Consider the following 23,776-nt stretch of genomic DNA (forward strand, 5'->3'; position numbering starts at 1 on the left):
TTAGGTTTTAACTAACTGGCAGATAAATTGGGCGATCAATTGATCGGCCAATATATCGGGTGCCCGTTGGCCAGTGTGTACCAACAATATATGTCTGTGAATGACGTCGTTAACGGACCTGTTGCGTCGGTTGTGCCGCACACCCGATGGCAGATATATCTGTCAATCGTGCTGATTGTACAGGCGGTCGGTACTTCCAGCAGATATCTGTCAGGTGTGTACCCAGCATAAGAGTACAACTAGCAAAGAGTCTTCTTTTTTTTTTTATGTCCCCCCTGGGCCCGCAAATGGCGTTTTTCACGCAGATTTAGTGCATGTGTATAAGCTGCACTGCACACGCACAGTGCTTGTATTTTGATTACACTCTCACAGTGGATTAATTCACAACGTAAGTGACAGGTAGTCAGCGTTTGGGGGAGGTAATGGGGGGATGGTTAGAGAAACGCAGGCGTGTCAGGACCGTTTAAACATTGTTTTCTGGGTGTGCATAAGTTAGCCACTGCAGCAGGAGATTCCTCTGCGTGTCTGGAGACCCGCAGTGTCTGTGGCAGCCTAGACTTACAGAAGCAACGTGGTTGCCAGATCTGCATCGATGTTCCCGATTGTCACGCTGTTGCACGTCGTAAGACGGATATGAGAAGGCAGCAGTGGGCATCCCTATACTCCGGTAAGCTTTGGAGACCTTTTCACAGTTGCGATCCGTGAGAGATGGCAGCTGCGATGGCATGTGTGTGCAGATCTGAATCAGGCCCTGTATGCATATTTGCTACAGTACTAGTTAGTGTTATACCCCTTTTACACCTACATGAAAATCCCAGGTTGTTGCACGTGAACGCGCATCAACCCAGGATTTTTGGCAGTGTAAACTGATCCACCCGGGTCCAATGTCCCAGGGATCCAACTCTGGTAGCTTGCTGGGTTGGCCACAGGTCATTCCCGTGTCACCCTGCTGTGTAAACGGCACGATCTGGGTCACGATGACCCGGGTCGTGCTGCATGCTACCTGGTTGACTGGCTTCAGTGGCACTTGGAGATTACATAATTTCCAAGCGTCCACTGCAACGCTGGAAGAGCCGGGTCACTGCAGACCAGGCTCTCGTGTGAACGGTCCCGACCCGGGCATACCCTAGGCTGGCACCGCAGTGTAAAGAGGGTCTGTCCCAGGTCTGATCCAGGTTGGAAACGTGTTCCAAATCCCGTGTCAGACTCGGGACTTTGGTGTATTACATAAAATTCCTAAGAGCTACACTGGTTTATTTGCTTTGGGAATAATGCTGTGTGTGTAGCTCTCTATGTATGTGTATTGATAATTCACTTTGCAGTCTAGTTACCATAAAATATTTGCGGCTTATTCCCTGAAAACACCCGGATTCGGGGGATACCTGCAAATATTTAGTATCACCCCAATGTATGAAGTAGGGACTGCAGCAGATATCTCAGATATCTGTTGCAGTCCCTCCATTTCCAGCAGCAGCAGCCCCCATACATTTCTATGGGCAGTGTGGTGTTGATGGATTTACCAAGCAGTTTGGCCCCCGCAGCTAGCGCATATTTGCCTACTTTTGAAAAAGCATTTCAGGGAGATTGTGAAAGCAGAACCTATGAGCGTGTGTTACAGTGGGCGTGTACTGATAAATCTGAGAGGCGTGTCATACATGTGATGGGCGTGTACTGATAAATCTGAGAGGCGTGTCCTAAACCTGACTTACATCCAAATGTAAACCAGCCCAAAAGCAGTTATATACTTGATACTTTTCAGAAATTCATAGGGATCATTGGGGTAGATGTATTATAGCGGCACTTACCGTGCCGCTATAACGCTTCCCGCTTCGCCTCTTTACCGAGGCGAAGCAGGAAGCACTACCGATGAGATGTATAAACATCTCATCGGCCGGAGAGGGGGAGCGTTAATTCCCCCCTCCGGCGCTACCCGGTAGAGATAGCAGCGCATCAGCCTAGTGCTGATGCGCTGTGTCTCTTCCTGGCCGGCTCCACTGAGCATGCGCGGGATCTCGCAAGTACCGCAAGATCCCCGCGTGCAGCCTGGAGCCGACAGCAGGGACAGCGCTGTCCCTGCTGTGGAGATAGGGCAGCGCCAGGTTGTAGCTGTCGATAACGACAGCTACAGCCGGCTGAACGGTCATACGTTATGACCGTTCATACATAGCCCTGCCGTCGGCGCTGCTATCTTGTAGATAGCAGCGCCGATAATGACAGGGGCGCATAGTGCCCCTGTCATTTACCGCCCAGACCCCCGATCATACATCAGGGAGAAGCGGTATCAGCGCACATAACGTGCGCTGATACCGTTTCTGGGCTTCGTACATCTCCCCCAATGTGCCTTATAATAACCAATGGAAGGAAATTACACTAATGATCCCACTTGAATGTATATATCTCTGTTTTTTAATATAACAGCTTCATAATTGGGGTAAGGATGAAATGAGGGAGATTGCTAGACTCATCAGGGAGATTGCTACTATTTCAGGGAGTCTCCCTGACAATGAGGGAGAGTTGGCAAGTATGAGCTAGCGTCATCTTAAGATGGCATTGTGCTGCTGTAGCCTATGGGCTACACTTCATAAAATGTATTGGGAGAGGGAACCCTCCCCAGCAATGGCCACCAGTAGACAGCACCGGCACAGGAGTGAAGAGACAGCTGATGTGGTCCCTTCACTTTGAGCACATAGCAGGGACGGCCTCCTTTCGGAGCCTCTGTCCTTGTGTGTGCTATTTAATATATCTGCAATGCGATTTTGGGCGCTTATATCACACCCAGATAGCATTGCAAAAGCGATTATTGATCAATGGGCCCCTTTGTAATGTAACTTAAAAGATAATGCTTCTGCTGTTGTTGTAATATTGTTAACTGAAGGGTTTGTACAATTGGCATCATTTTAGAATATCAATTAGTTGTAATTGTTTAATCTAAAGGCTGGTAACTGTATAATTATCACTGCCAAGAAGTAATTGTGTATACATGTGTCTATATTTGTCATCACTATAGTCAGATATTAAATAATGTCTAGGTAAAACACATATCTTCATTTGTAGATGCAACAGACAGTGGAACCTGATGTATTGTTACATTACATTAGGATTTGCCACTGAACACTATTTTTCATATACTTAGTGGCATGGAGCAAGTGCCTTTGCAAACATAATACAGATGATTATAGAGCATAACTTATTATATACACAACACCTCAAAGTACTAATAAATATAATATACGAAGAGTAGGTGCTGTTTTAAATCTGAGAATCAAACATACATTTCAGGAACAAATGGACGTATTCATTCTTTTTAGCCGTGGGATATACCGCAGGCTTTTAACACCCGGTATAGGGGTAAATTTACTAAAGTGAGAATTTTTAGAAGTGAGTTTTAAAAGTGATGTTGCCCATAGCAACCAATCAGATTCTACTTAACATTTAACTAGTACCTTCTAGAAGATAATAGCTAGAATCTAATTGGTTGTAATGGGCAACGTCACTTTTAAAACTCGCTTCTAAAAACTCTCACTTTAGTAAATTTACCCCTAAGTGTTCGGAGCTATTCAATTATATCCCATAGTAAGACCCCATATCCCTGCAGGCATAGATTTCGTGTTAAAGGCCCGGGGCTATGCAGTTACCACGCACAGTAAGACTGCGGTAAGTGCTGAGTGTGAACTTAACTCTGCTTTATGTTTGCACCCTCCTGAGGTGCCAGCAGAATTCCTCGTTAAGTAAACCCTCGGTGACTACTGCGGGCAGGAATTGAATAGCTCTGGACACTTAGTGCAGCCTTTTAGCAGCCGGGTTAAGTACCGTGGCAAATTGAATTTGCCCCTATATATCAGACCAAAAAGAGGGACTGTTACTACAAAAGAATATGACAAGTAATATCTTTAATGTGATTGGCTGGGCTGTGTGACACATGTGATTTCATTTTATGGATCAATGGGGCGATTCAGTTTAGTGCGATTTTGAATAGCCCCTGGAAGGAGTTCCTGGAGCTATTCAATTGGCCGCGCTGTTAAGCCCGACTAGAACCACTTAAGACGCAGAATGCCTGTTACCGTGCTTTAAGCTGGGAGTTTTTAAAAAAAAAAAAAAAAACATTTTTATTGTATTCAATGCATTACAATATTACATGGAAAAATGTACAACTTTGAATTACAGAGAATATATTAATAAAGAAATACTTTTAATATAAACAGCAATAAATATTTGTTTTTATTTTATGGGGAAAAGAAAATATAAGGATGGGGGAAAGTAATAAAAGAAATAAAAATACATTTGAGGAGGCTAGGGATGTGAGGAAAAGGGTAAAAAATAGATTGGCAAACATTTGTTGAAAAATTTCATAATCAACATAGGGAGTTAAAAAGATAAGCGAGAAAAGAAAAATGTCTTGACTGATGGATAAGCTGGGCGTTTAGTCGCGGTAACCTGCATTCTCCGACTAAAGTGCCGCAATGTTGTTAGCACCGCGCTAAACCAGAAATCAGCATCGAAGCCGGCACTTAGGTCGGATTTCTGCTTACACCTCAGGAGGGTACGAGCAGAAATCCTCTATTCAGACTTAACAGTGCAGTAAATTGAATAGCTTTGCGAACTCCTGCCGTGGCTATTCAACATCGCGCTGAATTGAATCGCTCCCAATGATGGGCAACAGACGGCCAGGGGCCACATGTGCCACCCACGTCATCACTTGCGGCCCAAACTCCTTACTACTTTTTTGCCATATTTGTTTGTTATAGCTTTTAACGATTATTTAAACATGCTTGCTGATATGCTTTTACAGATGGGTATCACTTTTCTTGATTAAGCTCCTGATTCAGAGTTGTACGCTATAGCACAGAAGTTGTGTCTTAGTATGCAGCTACTGTGCAATAATATGCTAATGCAGCAGGAGTGTAAATATACGCCTCCTGCTGTCTTCTGTGATCCGCAGTCTTTGTGACCATCGTCATCTGAGTAAGCTTCAGGGTACTGGGGATGACCGGTGGATGCACGCCGCTTAAGCCAGTAAAGCAGTGTCCAGGGATGCAGCAAGCTGGCTTCAGCACACCAAGAAAACGGGGCCGACACTCCCCCGTTTACTGGAACTCTTCCAGATGCCAGTATCACTCCACCCCCAAACTGATTGATGGGTAGTGGCATCAGGGCACAGCACGTGATCAAGCAGAATGAGATATGCACATGTGCAGTACAGATCCTGCGCATGTGCAGATCTTCTAACATCAGAGTTGTACGCAAACCATTGTGTTTGCGTACCACTCTGAATTACACACTAAACATATTCATGTAACTTACTACTGAGAGGTGAAGTGCGGTCCTTTTGAACCCGCACTATATGGCCCCTGAAGTGCATCAGGTTGCCTTTCGCTGATATAGATGTGTAAGTGCCACTGTTTTATACTTCTGATTCCAAGTTTATAAATGGTGGCTTTATGAGTCAGCATGTCAGAATAAGAGGCCTAAGACTGCTCATATAATAGTATGTAAGATATGTAAAAAGTTCATACTCTATGCTATCTATGTAGATGTAACAAAGAAATGACCGTAGCAAACTAATTGTATTGTGGTGTATGTGCTATGTGAGCTTGGAATGTGCATAGGGTTCAAAAACTGAATTAGACATTTTCAGTAAACTATAGTAGAAGTGAAATGCAATGAAGCTACAGTGTACAAAATGTGCTACTTATATGGTGAGCTTTCTTTATAGACAACTTTTCACTAGATTATATCTTATTAAATCTCCATTGTAACTAGTGTGCATTGCTGTAACTCCATACTACTTTACAAACACTTTCCCTCACTCCACCTACACTTCATCCAAGTCACTTACCGTTCTGAACATAAAAAAGACATCTTTCATATCCATCCAGGTGGAGCTGAAGGGAACCACTACGTATCACGCCTGTACAATATGTCACTCCGGTTTCTTCACTACTCTCTCTGTCTACAAAGTGTCACTTCAACCCCCAAAATTTTTGTCACTCCTTCCTTGTAACTTGCTCCTAAGTTACCCAAACCTTTCTCTCTTTTGTCCTGCTGCAAAATTCCTTTCCCACCCTTCCCTTATCTCTCTATAACTCTATTTTTCACTTCTTTCTTAATATCACTAAAATTTCCTCTGCTTTGCGTCTCTCGACGGTCCCTCACCCACCCTTGACGTACATCTGACTATCCTTCACACTGCTCACCTCATTCCATGGGCAGTTTTTCACTCACCCCCTTAATGTACTACTCCTTCTGTGGCTAAATAAAGCACACTGCTGACTCTTCTTTCACAACGCTAACTCCTCAGTTACTTTCTCAACTCCTGAAATATATATTAGCTGCTTCTTATTCTGTCTTTTAAATTCTTTTCTTCCCCTTTCTCGTTCTTTCCTTCTTTCGGCCTAGCTGGTAAACAATCCTCTCCCCCTTCTATCTCCTCCCCTGCTGGGTGTTACAGACTTGGGCCTGTGTTTAACCCTCAGCTGCCCGCCCCCCTCCCTGGGAAAGATGTCTCATCACTTCCTGCTGCTCCTGTGTAATGCAGAACATGTGACAGAGGTATAGGCTGGGAATGCTGAGACTAGTGTCTGGTGTTTTTTTTTTCTCTCTATACTAACAAGTTGAATTTAACACTGTAATTAGCAACTGCATTTTAGCTATGAGATTTTTGTTTTATTTTAGTTATTTCTATATCAAAGTAAAGGAAAAAGAAACCTGTTTCACATAGTGAGATGGGGGTGTAAAACAAGGGGAAATGATCAAACACTCAAACAAAAATGCAATTAACAAAAGTAAACGATTTAGCTGATACTATTCACCTTCCACCCAAATACCCTGATTCAGACTGCTTTGTAGTTGTAGATGGAAATAATTAAAAGGGTTTTCCACTTAAAATAACCATTGTACAAAATTGCCCCTCTTCCCAAAAATATTCTTTTAGTCTTGGTTTCTTCCCTGGGACTCCACTACTTGGGTTCTCTCACTCACACATAGCGGGCAGCCGGGCACCTCTTGCAATCACAGTTGGCGCTGCTCATCTGTCTCCGCAGCAGGAAGGGTCTGATTGGTGAATCATTGCGGCTGTCAAAGACCCAAAGAGCACCAAAGGCGATCAGTGTAGGGACCCCTGCAAATGTACTATTGTTGGAAGGGAGGGAATATCATCCACGGGTTATTAAAAGTGGAAACCCCTTTTAAGCCGTATTACGATACTAATCATGTACTAATAATATAATGAATCTGATGATTAAAGGAAATCATGTGTAAGTATTACACTCTATGTATAAAGCATGGCTTTTGAGTATTATATTAAGTAAACGTAACAATTGTGTGAGTAGTATGTGTACAGATCACCATTTACAAGTGTACTATTTTTAAAACCGCACAATATCACATACAGATGTGTCCTCATACACTCAGTAGTATATTTACTAAAGTGCTGGTTTTTAGAAGTGGATATGTTGCCCATTGCAACTAATCAGCTATAAGGTGAAAGAAAAATGTTAAGTAGAATCTGATTGGTTACTATCGGCAACATCTACTGTTCTAACAACCCGCACTTTAGTAAATTTACCCCCTAGCCTCAAAACGGAATGGAATTGAAATGACGGCAGCTGTGTAGCCGACAGCGGATGGCCCACATGAAGAGATCCCGACTGGGGTAGGTAAATTATACTAACTCTCCCCTGTCCGCCCCCTAACCTCCCTCCTTAGTGCCTAACCCTAACCTCCCCTCTAGGGGTGTCTAAACCTAACACCCCCTCCCCGCATCCTAAACCTAAGCTTCCCCTGGTGGTGCCTAACCCTCCCTCCTAGGGGTGCCTAACCCTAACCCCCCCCCCCCAAACCTAACGCTAACCCTGCTAGACCCTAATACTAACCGCCCCCTCCTCGGCTAACGCTAAGGGTGTCCCGGACTTGCCTTCGTTCGGGCTGGCGTCCTCGGCGTTCCGGTTTTGGGATTGACATAAGTGTCGGTATTTCAACGCCTATGTTACATCCCTTGTTGGGATTCCGCTGTCGGCATTGAGACCGGTCTCATCACTACATCTCCCTCAAAGCGCTATGTGGTGCGAGATGCCTGGCATGAGTGAACCAGTGGTCCTGAGTGGTGTAGCGCATTTTTCGCTCGAATGTGTGTCTAATGCTGGGTACACCTTGGCATCAATTGATCGGCCAATATATCTTGTGCCCGTCAGCCAGTGTGCACCAGCGATATGTCTGTGAACGACTTCGTGTCCAATATATATGCAGACATAATCTGACATAGTGCTGTGTGTACGGGCGGTCATCCAACCGGCCATACACTTGTTGCAGGGAGGGGGGCGCAACACGCTTCCTGGCCGGCGGGACCCACGGCCAGAAGACAGATGATGGTGGTTCAGTGTGTATGAGCAACCATCATCTGCAGATATATCTGTTTGGTGTGTACCAAGCTTAAGATGCAATGCTATGCGACAAAACCGCTTCAAGAGACTACACCAATTAATTAGCAACACTTGTATATCTGTGTGCCACTGAGATTAAGGAACTTGGTTGCTGCATGGTAGCACTTGGTATAAAGATTCAGACTCAGTGGCACACAGATATAGTGTTGCATATCAAATTAATCAGTCCAGTCTCGTGAAGTGGTTTTGTTGCATTGCGCTTGACTAAGATGCACATTTGAGCACATAACACTCTCAACGCAAGCTAAGTCTCATAGAACCTAGCTCGCAGAGAAGGGCTGTTTGGCACAACTGCGGTAATAGTGTATGAAGAAACATTTGTAGCAGTTATTTTGTGAGTTGGGCCAATATGCAGCCTGTCAAGTTATTATTCTGTGCCTCATGCCTCAGTGATATAACTAGTTCACAGGATGCACTCCCCTATATGCTCTGCCCATAAATTGTATCAGCTACACTATAACAGTATGCTTGAGATTGATATAGTGAAGGGGTGAATGTGGTCGCACAGCCTCACGCAAGTCACAAACCAGGAGGCTGTGGCCAGGATCCTCAGTGACACTTGTGTAGCTGGAGAACACTTACCGTAGTCCCTTCAACAGCTTTTTCACACTCAGCCCTCGATGTCTCATCCTGTGCAGAAGCTGAATCAGGAGATCAGGGGTCAGGAAGGGACAAACAACTAACAAACAAAGGTTAAGGACTTGGTCCTACACAGAGAGCGGTTCAAGGGCTCACTACATATACTGCTTACATGAAGAGATCTCTGGCTAGTCATATTGGCAGCGTTGCATGCATGATTTATCAACCACAAGTCCACAACTAGCATATTTATTCACAACTACACTAGACTGAAAATAGACAGCTGCAGGGAGAAGTTTAGAGATCACTATCTATAGAGTTATTATGGACTGACCAATGCTGGTGTAGGGATAGGTTTGGGCGCTCATTAAGATAATGGAGTTGATTAATCAGTGCAGTTCTACAGGGTGAGTGTGTTAAGCTGGGTACACACTGACAGATATATCTATGAATGGGCGATATATCTTATGTTGCATCGCTGGGTGTGTACAATGGATATGTCTGTGAACGACGCCATTCACAGACATTTGCGATATACTGTGCAAATATATCGGCCATCTACTGGTGTGTACGGGCGACCCGCAGATCACCTGTACACTTGTGGCGGGACCTGGCGGTGATTGATAGCTCAACCCATTTGAGCTGTCAAGCCCGGCACATCGGGCAGACGACTTGGTAAGTGTGTATACACTTACCAATCGTCAGATAGGTCGGCAACCATCGACCTAGTGTGTACCCAGCTTTACTAAGTGGATCCTTATGGAAGCTACAATGGATAAATAATTATTATAAAAGGCCACTAAACTTTGGGAACATTAAATGTAAAAAAGTTTTTGTTCTTATAAATTGAAGATTGTAATGGTAATCCCCTGTCTCACCCTGGGGTGTGTTTGTGTTCTCCTCCTCTGGATCTGATATAACTTCTGGGATCTTTGGGACTTTACCTGAAATGACAATAAAATCATTTATATGATATGGTTACAAGTAACTGTATTTGCAACATACATTTAGTACACGCATATTGAAATCCATGGAGTATACATGTGAAGTCCGGTTTAACCAAGAACATTAAGATTCATTATCCCAGTTACTGATATCCTGTTAGCAAGTGGTGCATTTCAAATTGTTCCATATGTGGAATGCAAATCCTGATTACATATGGTAATAACGTAGATTTAATTAAGGAGAATACATAGTACATAATGAGAATAATACTGCTCAGCATCCAAATGACCTTTTCATCATGCCATGGCCAGTCATCTAAATATGACAATCCTTTTCCTTTATACAGAAACTGAAGTTCATTCATACATAATACACAGGCAATACAGATCTTCAATACACTGAACATAAATGGAGTGACTTTATTATCAGGAATGGAATAAAAAAAAATGTAGGCAATGTACAAGGCAGTAAAAACAGGCAGGAGGAGACACGGAGAGAAATGAGAGGACAGGCGCAGTGTCACCAGATAAACGATTATACTGAAAATTGACAGTTGTAGGGAATTTATTCCCGTTTCAGCTAATTAAAGTGTTAAAGTTCTTTAACACCATTCAACAGCCGCCAAAATCATAAAATATTGATCCCTAGATGGGCTGAGAGCCAGGAGAAAAGGAGGGGAGGCAAGGGGGGTGCGAGAGAGTACTACTGAGTGCAAGGGAGACACAACCACAAAATGAAAGATGACAAGAATGGAAAAAAAGAAAATGAAATAAGTTGTATGTATGTGTGCATATATAAATATATATGTATTGTGTGTGTGTGTGTATATATATATATATATATATATATATATATATATATATATATACACATCCATCCACCAAATACTCGGCACTCCCAGATGCTGTAATAGTTACAATAATGCCGGGTGTCCTCCAATTCTATTAGAGAATATAACTGACATCAAGGGCAGCACTCACGGACGAATAACTGTCAAACAGATTTCAGTTATTAGTCAGTGAGTGCCGCCATTGATGTCGGATATATATATATATATATATATATATATATATATATATATACACACACACACACACACCATTATATTTTATTTCCCATTATGTATGAATTGTCTAAGCATGATAAGTAAGAAATAGGTTGTGCAGTGAGCTGGGAGCACAGGTTAGCAGTGACTAAGTGTCTGATTCAGCGGTGGACGGAATTAAAACATTGAGCGCATTTGGCAAATGCGTCCGAGATACACTGCGCATGCGCTCTGATGGTTACCACTGGGGGACGCAGATCGGAATTCCATGGAGCGGTGCTTTAGAGCCACACCCGGTGGGCGTCTCAGTAGGAAGCCCATCAGCTGCGACCAAAGCCGCTACTGCAACTCTGTCCACCTCTGCATCAGTCCCTAATAGCTGCTATGGTGTGCTTGGTGAGAGGTGATAACTTTACCATTAATAGGGCTATGTGAGCCAAGGTCAAATGAATTGTATTATTGATAGTGAAGGCGACCCCTCTGGTGGCTGTGCAGGAGCTAGACTTCACTGAGGCCTTTTTGTAATATGTCCATATTAGGAGGAGGTAACTGGTCTTCCTGAGTGTCATCACCCATTACCAGTGTCATACTTGTAGTACAGAGCAGACTGGTTCAGTGCTGGGATCGGCAAAAGGAAGCTCAGGATGGAATATAGAACAGAAGAAGTACAGAGATGGGTAAGAGAGGGAGGTTGAAAGATAGGATGGTGAAAGAGACCTAGTGAGTGATAAGAGAGATGGAGTGTGGAAAGGTTCTGTCCAGGCTTACATCTGGATGGTTGAAATGTGATGGGCTAAGACTGAACAGTAGAATCTTGTGGGGCACAGTCACAGTGGTCGGATGCTGGCTAAGCAGAAGGTCAAATTGCTGTAATCGTCCAACAACATTATTCTCCAGGTCCAGACAACATCTGATAAATCCCATCATATGTTGAGCATGAACAGTGGTCTTTCGGTGGAGTGTGTGGGCATGATACATGCATTAATTTGTAGCCTATTAGGCATACAGGGGCCTAACGGGTTACTATAGTGATTTCAACATGTACTGACACATTGAGAGGTTTCTCAGTATATATGCTGTATGTGTTGAATTCAAGTACTGATATTGTGTCGCTATCTGTGTATACAGTATGACTACTAATATATTAAATACACATTTTAATACAAAAGTTATCCTAACTCTTCTCACAAGTACTGATACAATGATTATTGTAGTTTCAAGAAAAACAAAAACACTGGACAACCCATATGTGATGCATTTTTCATAAATGCAAGTCCGGGCACTAGATGTCTCTGAGTATGCGTTCTAAGGCTTTAAAGAATTTAGTGAACAGTTCCTAACAGACCTTTGCTGTCTGCTCAAGAGTACGACTGCCGACATACACAGATATACTGTGAGTGTATCTATATATGTAATATACAGTCAGGTCCATAAATATTGGGACATTGACAGAATTTTAAGATTTTGTCCTCTATTCACCACCACAATGGTTTTGAAATGAAACAAACAAGATGTGCTTTAACTGCAGACTTTCAGATTTAATTTGAGGGTAATTACATCCAAATCGGGTGAACGGTGTAGGAATTACAACAGTTACAATATGTGCCTCCCACTTTTTAAAGGGCCAAAAGTAATGGGACTATCAACTCAAAAGCTATTTCATGGACAGGTGTGGGCTATTCCCTCATTATTTCATTATCAATTAAGCAGGTAAAAGGTCTGGAGTTGATTCTAGGTGTGACATTTGCATTTGGAATCAGTTGCTGTCAACTCTCAATATGAGATCCAAAGAGCTGTCACTATCAGTGAAGTAAGCCATCATTAGGCTGAAAAATCAAAACAAACCCATCAGAGAGATAGCAAAAACATTAGGTGTGGCCAAATCAACTGTTTGGAACATTCTTAAAAAGAAAGAATGCACCGTAGAGCTCAGCAACACCAAAAGACCCGGAAGACCACGGAAAACAAATGTGGTGGATGACAAAAGAATTATTTCCCTGGTGAAGAAAAACCCCTTCACAACAGTTGGCCAAATCAAGAACACTCTCCAGGAGGTAGATGTATATGTGTCAAAGTCAAGAATCAAGAGAAGACTTCACAAGAGTGAATATAGAAGGTTCACCACAAGATGTAAACAATTGGTGAGCCACAAAAACAAGAAGATCAGATTAGAGTTTGCCAAACAACATCTAAAAAAGCCATTACAGTTCTGGAACAACATCCTATGGACAGATGAGACAAAGATCAACTTGTACCAGTGATGGGAAGAGAAGAGTATGGAGAAGGAAAGGAACTGCTCATGATCCTAAACATACCACCTCATCAGTGAAGCATGGTGGTGGTAGTGTCATGGCGTGGGCATGTATGGCTGCCAATGGAACTGGTTCCCTTGTATTTATTGATGATGTGACTGCTGACAAAAGCAGCAGAATGAATTCTGAAGTGTTTTGGGCAATATTATATGCTCATATTCAGTCAAATGCTTCAGAACTCATTAGACGGCGCTTCACAGTGCAGATGGACAATGACCTGAAGCATACTGCAAAAACAACCAAAGAGTTTTTTAAGGCTAAAAAGTGGAATGTTATGCAATGGCCAAGTCAATCCCCTGACCTGAATCCGATTGAGCTGCATTTCACTTTATGAAGACAAAACTGAACGAAAAACGCCCCAAGAACAAGCAGGAACTGAAGACATTTGCAGTAGAGGCCTGGCAGAGCATCACCAGGGATGAAACCCAGTGTCTGGTGATGTCTATGCGTTCCAGACTTCAGGCTGTAATTGCCTGCAAAGGATTTGCAACAAAGTATTAAAAAGTGAAAGTTAGATTTAGGATTGTTTAGTTTGTCCCATTACTTTTGGCCCCATAAAAAGTGGGAGGCACATATAGAAACCGTTGTAATTCCTACACCGTTCACCTGATTTGGATGTAATTACCCTCAAATTAAATCTGAAAGTCTGCAGTTAAATCACATCTTGTTTGTTTCATTTCAAAATCATTGTGGTGGTGAATAGAGGCCAAAATATGAAAATTCTGTCAATGTCCCAATATTTATGGACCTGACCTATGTTTATATATATATATATATATATATATATAATTTAATCAATTAGACTATTAACATAATTGGGCCTTACCGTGTTCCTGCTGACATCTGGAGACAGTTACGATTCTTTCGAGCACAGCTTCTCCGTGTGTAAGTCTCCATTGTGTAATATTTTGATGGTGGCTTGTTGAACGTAGATGTGACATCATCCCGAGGCGAGACCCGACACTGCTATCACATGGAGCACAGCGAAAACATACACTTCCTCCAACACCTTCAATAACCTGCAGAAACTGTACATAAACATATACGTTCATTAGTATCCACTCCTCTTATTACCATGCAATATGCATACTGCAAGGGTGATGTATGACATTAAGGGCCATATTCAATTGTCGGCGAAAAAACGTTTTCAGCTAGAAAATTTTGCCGTTGACATCATTTCGCCAGGCGGAAACTTTCAGCCAGATTCAATTGCAAAGACTTTTCACCGGTGTGAACAGTTTGCGCCTTGTAACCAGTGGAAAAGATGCAGAATTGCGGTTTTGGGGTGCAAAGGTGTGGAAACCACTCTGCACCCTATGGAAAGTACCCCAAGGGTAAACTGCGTAAAAAAACACAAAAAAAAACACCCCCAAAAAATTACTTTGAAAATGGGGACGAAAAAGTACAAAGTGGGGCTACAAACGCAAAAACTAGCGAAATAGACTTTTGGGGTGTCTAAGCATGGGGGAGGTGTTTTTTTGATTGCAGGTGTTTGCTGAAGGTGCGTTCTTTGCGCATTTTAAAGCTTCACTTAAGCGACTTTAAACCATGCTTGCACCCATTTTCATGTACCCCAAATTTGCTGGGATTACTTATTTCTGCAAAAAAATCCCTGCTAAATGCTATTCTTCACCACTTTTCCAAAGACGCTAAACAGCACCTATTGAGACCATTTAAAGACCCAAAATACCTTCATCAGGGCTATTCGGGAGTACCCATAGCGAACCCCCATGTCACAGCATCTTTAGGGGGGTGTCAGGCTGATTTCCCCAAAAATGACAGCACTTTTCGCCAGGTCCCGTTTTGGAATTGAATACGGGTATATACGGGGACGAGCGTGATACTTATTCGCACCCAAAATCTCTGATGACCGCGAAAAGTCCGGTAACGGACCTTTCGCTCCTAATTGAATACGGGCCTAAATGTTTTATAAACTGGAATAAAGCTATATGAACAAGACAAATGTGACAATTTCATATGCGTTTTCTAAATCCAGTAGAAACACTAGTCCTATAATTACCTTTTTGAGGTTTAACATATCCCTGACCATCAAATATGACCTCTGTCAACCAGCACAAAATACTCTGTGATATCCCACTCACCCTTCTTTTACAGAAACTTGGGAGGAAGGGATGGAAGGATGAATGAAACAATTGATTAAACATTTCCTTATTTGATTCAGACAGGTCACTCCAACAGGAATATAAGTGAATGAGAGCAGAGCAGTTTGCCGTCAAGACTTTAGTGAGAACAGGCAAAGATCACCCCATATTCTGCAAAGCAGAAGGGGTAAGTTACAGTGGAATCGGTTTGATATACCGGCGGACGGGGTGCTGGCGGTCGGAAGACCAACAGGGGCCGGTAAGTAATCTGACCCTCCCCCGGTGGTGCCTAACCCTAACCTCCCTCCGGTGGTGCCTAACTCTAACCCCCCCTTCCTGCACCATAAACCTTGCCCTCCCCGGGTTGTGCCTAACCCTAACCTCCCCTCCGGTGGTGCCTAACCCTAACCTCCCTCCGGTGGTGCCTAACTCTAACCCCCCCTTCCTGCACCATAAACCTTGCCCTCCCCGGGTTGTGCCTAACCCTAACCTCCCCTCCGGTGGTGCCTAACCCTAACACCCCCTTCCTGCACCATAAACCTAACCCTCCCCGGGTTGTGCCTAACCCTAACCTCCCCTCCGGTGGTGCCTAACCCTAACACCCCCTTCCTGCAGCATAAACCTCTAACCCTCCCCGGGTTGTGCTTAACCCTAACCTCCCCTCCGGTGGTGCTTAACCCTAACCTCCCCCCGGTGGTACCAAACCCCCCTCCCCGAAGCCTAACCTCCCTCTGGTGGTGCCTAACCCTAAACTCCCACGGGGTGCCTAAGCCTAACCCCCCCTTCCCGCACCCCAAACCTAACTCTCCCCAGCCCCCCCCCGTCAGTGCATAACCCACCCCGGCAGGTCCCTAAACCTAACCTCCCCATCCTCTGCCTAACCCTAACCCGCATATTTACCTTTGGGATGTCGGCGGTCGGGACACAGACATCGGTATCTTGATCCCTTCGGGATGCCGGCGTTGGTATTCCAACATTCGGCATCTTGACTGGATCCCAATTACAACTATACCCTAAAGATATACCCCTTTATTACATAATTCTTTTTGTCATGTTAGAAAGTCAGCTACACCTAGAAATAATAGCTGGATGTTTTAGAGGGAGTTTATTTGTACTGCCTTTACTTAAAACGTGAAATGTAGTTGCTAAGTGCACCTTGCCATGTTTTGGTTAACTTGTGCTGTACTGACCAAGCCATGTATTCAAAGATATATTTCAATCCTTTACCTGTTTATTTCTCTAAGCTTTAAAACAAAATAAGCATGGAGTGGAAAGTAGATACAAAATCAGTTTTCAGCATTTACCGCAAAATACCTACAATTTGCAGAGCCATGTTATATCAGTAAAGTCTGAGATTATAGAACTGATGTAAGTCACTGTGTTATACCCACTTAACACACTTATGTCCTGTTTTGCTCTTTGTAAATGTGACCCACAGTTAAGCTAGTAAGATGTAACACTTTAATCACATATTTTTAACTAATTGGGGCTACAGACGATAATACTTGTGATATATACATAAACTGAATAGCCAAATTATTTTGACCATCAGGCGATTTTATGCAAAGGAGTTATTCTACAGATAATGTGACGTAGGATGACAGAATCTGTATAAGAATGGAAATGCAAAGGTATACAAAGTCTAATGAAGTGTGTCACTCATTAAATGTGTAAACAACGCGAACAGTACTCCACACATTACATCATATGGACTACAAAAGCAGAAGGCCTGTCCGTACACCATTGCTACTGTATCTGTTGCAAACAGGATGAAAGGCCTCCAGTTTGCTCAAAAACACAGGAATTGGACAGTAAATGATTGGTCATGTATGTGACTAATCACATTTTCAAATACACCATGCAGATGGTAGGGTGAGGAAATTGAGATTACAGCACAAAAGCATGGATCCTTCTTGGATCACCACAACTCTTCAGGCTGGCGGATCTCGCACATTTTTGCTTGAGCCCATAATAATTGTCCTTCTAATGTGTTGAGTATCCTTATTGGCCAGATAGCTGTGATGTTTTTCTGGACATTTTGACTAACCCACCAGTAGTTTTACCATTTCAAAACCATGCACATTGCTGGTGGTTTCACAGTCTCCTTCCTTACTATATGATTTTTTTTAGATTGGTGGCATAGTGGTTTTCTTTGTTCTCCTCTGAGTGTTCCACACAGTGCCATAGCAAATTCTTATGTACACTGAGCCAGCACCCCCGATCCTGGCATATACATATAACATCACTGAAAGAGTGCCATGTCACCCACTCACCCCAGCATGGCAGCACCAGCCACACACCCCTTGTGATGGCACTAGCTCTACAATCCTGAAACAAAACTCCCAAAAAAAACTTATTGGTAGGCAAATTGGTTTTTTACTAAATAGACTGTATTGTGTATGTTTGTGTAGTAGAGAAATTGAACTGTAAAGCTCTGCTTAATATGCTGGGGCCATAGAAATAAAACGCTACATGGCTATGCTAATGCCTTATATGTTTTACACAGTACTACTGATCATAAATGCACCTGTGATGTAATGTCTTTCCCTGATCACCATGATAAATATAGCTATTAGACTCACAATAGTCTTCATTGTTTACTATGTTAAAAAAATTAAAAATGAACAGCGTTGCTTCCCCTGTCCAGATTCCTCAGTCTGCACGAGTTTCCACACCTTAGATAGCGATTCCAAAGTTTATAACTTGTAATATGCTACTAGAGTCTTAATATCCAACTGCCTTATAAACTATTCCTATCCAAGGAAAAGCACATGGTTCAAGGGGATACACTTCCCTATATCCAATTTTGAACCAATCAAATTTATATTAGGAATCCGACATTTCACATGATGTTATAATAATAATAATAATAATGTTATGATCCATATAACGGCAGATGTATATTAAAAATACTGCATACTTTATTAAAAATAGTCTCATAAAAAAACTCTTCACAGAGGGTGGCTATAATCCTCACACCAGTCAGTGGTATATTTACCAGAAAGATAACACATTGAGCTCAGCGGACCTTCTAGGAAGGCTGATTTTCTTTGTGGTGATTCCCCAGCCTGTGAGTAGCTGTTCTCCCGGAACCTCCGTACAGCTGAGACTGCTGGCCTTCCTATAACCTCCCAGTGACTCCTGGCGTATGAACGCCGCTGACTTGTACCACTGCTCTAGTTAGATACACAGCACTCTCTCCTGCTACTAGTAACCACTTCTAGCTGCTGCTGACGGGTTTCCACGCCTTATGGGCATGTTATAGGAGTGTTGCCGATAGTGGTTGTGTACAGAGACGCAGAATTGCTCACATAGGAGGCCATATTCAGACTGGTAATCTGCATCTTCCATAGGGCTAGTGCAAGTTTAGAAGATGCACCATTTGGTATTTCAGCGTCTAGACGCTGACAGTGGGCGTTTCAGACCTTGCACATTCGGACACACGGCTGTACACCAGGGAAGGGTTTTGTAGCTGCATTAGCATAAACTCGCAGGCGTATCACTGACAAAAGACGCAGACACAGATAAGGCTATGTCGACTCAAGTATCAGCCATGTCGTGTGCTGCACTAGCAAGATCTCACCAGAGGTAAATAGCTTCATTAGCCAGATGCATGATATGTAGGTTGGTTCTATACCAAGATATCACTATAATATATAGTTTGTGCTGCATGTTAAAGTTATCATGTGCACCCTGTAGTGTTCTGCGCTACCAAATATTCCATTAACATTTTAAAATGAGGCCTCACCTCCTGTTTAATTGTGTGCCATGCAGTGGCATCTCCAGAGGTGGGGCTGCAGCGTAATCCAACATTCAAATGGGGGAGCTACACCAACTGCCATTGATTCCTGTCCGGTGATGTTTGGCAGCGATTAGAGTGGCAGTTGGTGTGGCTCCCTTATTTGAATTTTGTACTGAGCTCTGGAGCCACCACTGTCGCAATGGTATGGTTATTCGTGGTATGAGTAATGTGTCCACCTAACTGTACAGCACCGTGATACATGCCAGCATCATAGGCGTGTGCACAGAGGGACTATGGTGCACCCGGTCATGTTGGATGCTTTCTCACAAGACATAGAAGCACAGTAGGAGGAGCTATGGACGGAACAGTGCAGTGAGTTGTACATGTGCTATATAAAATATATAATCCATTCTATTTGGCATCATTTTAATTGAGGGCACTACAGTATGACATAATACAGTCATAGGTAAGTGAGGCAACAGAGGTATGTGACTTGATGGGCGATATGATGATTTGGGGGGGACATAATGATGAGAGGGGGAGTTGACATGAAAACAATGTGTAGTGTGTAGCACAAACTACATATTATCAGGGTTGACTTAGCATCAGTGTGGGCCCTGGGCAGAGCAATGCACTGGGGCCCCTACCCACCCATTCACGGGAAAAAAAAAGTGTAAATGGTCAATAAAATTAAACCCTCCTGCATGCCCATCAGACTTCCCACACATGCAGAGAGACTCTGTCTGACTGGTCTAAAGCTGGTGGATGAAGGGAAACTGGGACTGAGGTGAGTACTCGTCACCAGGGGAGGGGATGAGCTGGGGGAGGTTAGATCAGAATACAGTGCACAGCTTATAAAAATATCACAAATTTACCAACTGGCCGCGGCTGCAGGGGGGCGGGTTGACGGGCCCCTACAAGCTTTGGCCCTTGGGCAACTGCCCAACAAGCCCAATGGAAGAGATGGCCCTGCATATTATAAGTGATACCTTGCAATTGTTAGCAAGAACTACAGGCGAGTTGTATACATCTCAGACGCATTTCCATTTGTGGGTAAGTGTAATTGGGTATCCGCACATAAGCTGAGTCTTCTGAGGGTGTGCAATGGGTGTGTGGGTGGAACTGTAGGCTATTCAGAGTTGAGCGCATGCAGAGATCCGCCTAATTACAGACAAATCACTTGCAAACAATATAGATAAGATGACGTATTTTCTTTATGATCCGTTGTAGCTCAAATGAGAAATAAATATGTTCTTTTGTTTTTACCATGATCCATCGTAAAATATAAATGGGTAAAAAAAGGCAACCCGCACAACAGACATAAAGGGGTCTATTTACTAAGCAGTGTTAGGAGACAGAGTGAAAAGTGATAAGCTCCCAGCCAATCAGCTCCCAACTGTCATTTTTCAAACACAGCCTGTGAAATGGCAGTTAGGAGCTGATTGGCTGGCACCTTATCACTTTTCACTCTGTTTTCTAACACTGCTTAGTGAATAGACACCTAAATCAATATATTGGGAGTAAGCAGAACTTTCCTTTCATGCTAACCAATTGCAACAAATGCCCAGCGTGGGAAGGGGAAGTCTTGCAGCAAATGTTCATAGTGGTCAATTGGGTTGTTATGTGATGGATTTTTTTAATGTATTTAATAACGTAGTGAATGAAGTTTTGGGCAGTTTATTACAGTTGAATTAAATATAGTGTATATATTTGTTTTAAATTTTTTGGGATAATAGATATGGATCTTATACTGGGATCATTCCTGTAATGCAGAGGTCTTCAACCTTTGACTCTCCAGCTGCTGTGGAACTACAGATCCCAGGATGCCCTGCCACTGTTTTAGCATGCTGTTATATCAAAACGGTGGCAGGGCTTGCTGTGATGTGTAGTTCCACTGCAGCTGGAGGGCCAAAGGTTGAAGCCCCCTGCTGTAATGTAAGTAAGGTGGTATGAGACAGTCAGAGTACCATTAAGAAATTAGTTGCTGTACCACCTTTAGGCCGACGCCATTAGCTGTGCCACCGAGCAAGTCACAGTGCTTAGCGGCAAGACGGACCCCACGAGTGACTGGGGGTATCCCAGCAGCCAATGCCGTATCTAGACTTTTTGGTGCCCTGTGCCAGAGAGAGCATTGGCACCCCCCATTTTTTAAATAGGGACATAAGATAGTGCACCTGAAAAAGGGCCATGGCCTCATGGAGAATGGCCAGGGAAGATATAGGGGAGGCCAGGAGATGCTGGGGATAAAAGAAGAGGAAGCTACAAGTGAGAATGATAATAAATAGGAAAATTGACAGCCCCAAGCAGCGCCCCCTGCCCTGCGGGGCTCTGTGCCATGGCACTGGTCACACCACCTTAGTTACGGCCCTGCCAGCAACTCCCGGAGTGCTGGAAATGTGTTGAGAACCAGGGGCAGTGCCATGCAGACATGTGTGGCGCCGTCCCTGTGATGCTAGGTCGTGCCCATTTTTGAGTGGCAGAGTCCACAGAAAGTATCGTAAGAAATAAAAACTTCTTGCACCACAGGATCATTCAGGTGGCAGTGTGGACCATGGAGAGACCAGCACAGGGCCAGTAGTTTTTTAGGAGGTTTTTTGCAGTCAATTATTAAAGTTTATATAATAAATTGTGTATGTTTAGATATTTTGATTTATTTTCCAGTTTTTCGTATAATAGGAGTATTTGGGATCACTCAGGTGGCAGAGTGGAGTCATGAAGAAACCAGCACGTTTCAGTATAAGGGCAGTAGCCTGTAGGGGTGAGTGTTTCATGCGCCTTGGGATCCAGTCCTATTCTAATCAGCCTAGGCTGGTCTCACTATAGCATGGGTAACCGCTCGCCTGGTATCTGTTAAAGTGGCGGCAAGGCTGTTTCTTTTAGTTTTGTTATATTATTTAGGGCCTGATTCAGAGATGGACGCAGTTCACTCAGCAGCTACATCCTTGGACACAGCTTCTGTAATAGAAAGACGATGCTGTGTCTGAAGACGCAGCATCGGATCATCTGTGTGAACATCGGTCATATGAGTAACCCTCGGGTCACTTTGGATGGCAGTGTATTTCACTGTTCTGGGGCCAATGAAGCTGCGTCCAAGTACGCGGTCACTGGCCACGGCATGCCCAGAAAATGGGGCTGACATGCCCATGTTTTCTGTAACACTGACCGTCGCTACCCCTTCCTCGCTCCGACCACTGATGCAGACACAGAGCCGCACTAGAGCAGTATAGATCCTGCGCATGTGCAGATTGCCAAACATCGGAGATGTACAGAAAACATCGGGTATATACACAACTCTGAATTAGGTCCTTAGTGCACTCTGCAAGTATTTACCCCTGCAAACAAAAACTATTTTGAAAATTTTGCTCCTTTCTAATTCAAATGTACATGCATATCTATTACTATGTTTTAGTGCTTAGAGTATTTACTAAACGCAAAAGAAGATATCGTAGATGAGTGAAATCTTTCAAAACTGTTTTCATAGCTTTGAATCAATGGGTAGCACCTAGAGATAATAAGCACCTATGGTTTAATTATACATTTTAATCCATATGGATAGCAGATAGATTGCCCCCACTCTATTAAGGAATATATTACAGATAGCCTGGTGCGGGATTCTCTTTTACATTCTGTTTCATATTTGCCATATTCTGCATTTTGTACTTTTTTCTCCTGGAATTTGACCTTGAGCATCCCACATTCCTGCTATCACCCTCCCGGGGATCAAACCAAACTACAGAGCAGAATGAATTTACATTTATCTTCTCACATTTATTTATAAATCCTATTTACAATATATTTTTCTACACACAGGCACATTTTGACCACATGAGAAGGGTTCTCCCTGGACAGGATATCTTACTGACGTCATAAGGACAAACTGTATCTTATAGCGTGTGATCAGCTACCAGTGTCACAGCAATTCTCACTGCCAATTAAAGCTGTACAAAGTGTGATTGCATTCACTTTGTGGGATGACTGCATCAAATCAAAATATATGCAGAAATCTTTCTGTTCCAGATAGGCAATAGAAATAGTATAGATGTGTTTTCATTCAATCTTCTGATTTCTATGTAAGAACTGTCCCTACTGATTTTCTCTATAAGAGCTGTACACTTCTCAAAGCTGGGTGTTAGAGACGTGTACACATTCTCTTACCTTTAAAGTTTTGTGATTTCCATGCGGTAACTATTGGCTCAGCGTATTACTTTTATAGATAGCTAAACATAGCCACATGTACTAATTCCAACACAGTTGCAAAATGAAGTCTCCCAAAATACAGTTACAGTGCAAGTTTCTTTTGTGTAACATTTATTTTTCAATAACAATTAGTAATTTTCTATTTTTTTAAAGACAATTCGCCTGATTCAGAGATGCTATAGCAAAAGCCGCAGGAGGCGTCGTAAGTAAAAAGACGCCCATGGCCGCTTCTGTGATCCGATGGCTGCCTTGGCTTCGCCATGGGCAGAAAACTGGGCCAACATGCCCCCATTTTATGGAACGTTTCCTATCGCCGCTCCTTAACGTCAGCAGCATGTCGATCATGCTGCAATTTTGGGGCACTGTGACAGACATCACAGAGACAGATCTGTACATGCCCAGTGTGGTTCCTGTAC

The 23,776-nt window shown here is 43.2% G+C and overlaps 1 protein-coding gene across 1 annotated transcript in view; it reads right to left on the minus strand.

Annotated features, from left to right (window-relative positions):
• ZFHX2 (zinc finger homeobox 2) overlaps positions 1–23,776 on the minus strand; it is a 47,736-nt gene that overhangs the window by 16,296 nt on the left and 7,664 nt on the right. Inside the window, exons 3-5 of the mRNA XM_088469992.1 lie at positions 14,146–14,347; positions 9,896–9,961; positions 9,021–9,079 (exon numbers count right to left, since the gene is read on the minus strand). Of these exons, the coding sequence (XP_088326118.1) occupies positions 9,021–9,079; positions 9,896–9,961; positions 14,146–14,347 (327 nt within the window). The remainder of the gene's footprint in view (positions 1–9,020; positions 9,080–9,895; positions 9,962–14,145; positions 14,348–23,776) is intronic.

The sequence above is a fragment of the Taudactylus pleione genome, unplaced genomic scaffold (assembly GCF_031769625.1).
Source record: "Taudactylus pleione unplaced genomic scaffold, aTauple2 ptg000095l, whole genome shotgun sequence".
Lineage (NCBI taxonomy): Eukaryota > Metazoa > Chordata > Amphibia > Anura > Myobatrachidae > Taudactylus > Taudactylus pleione.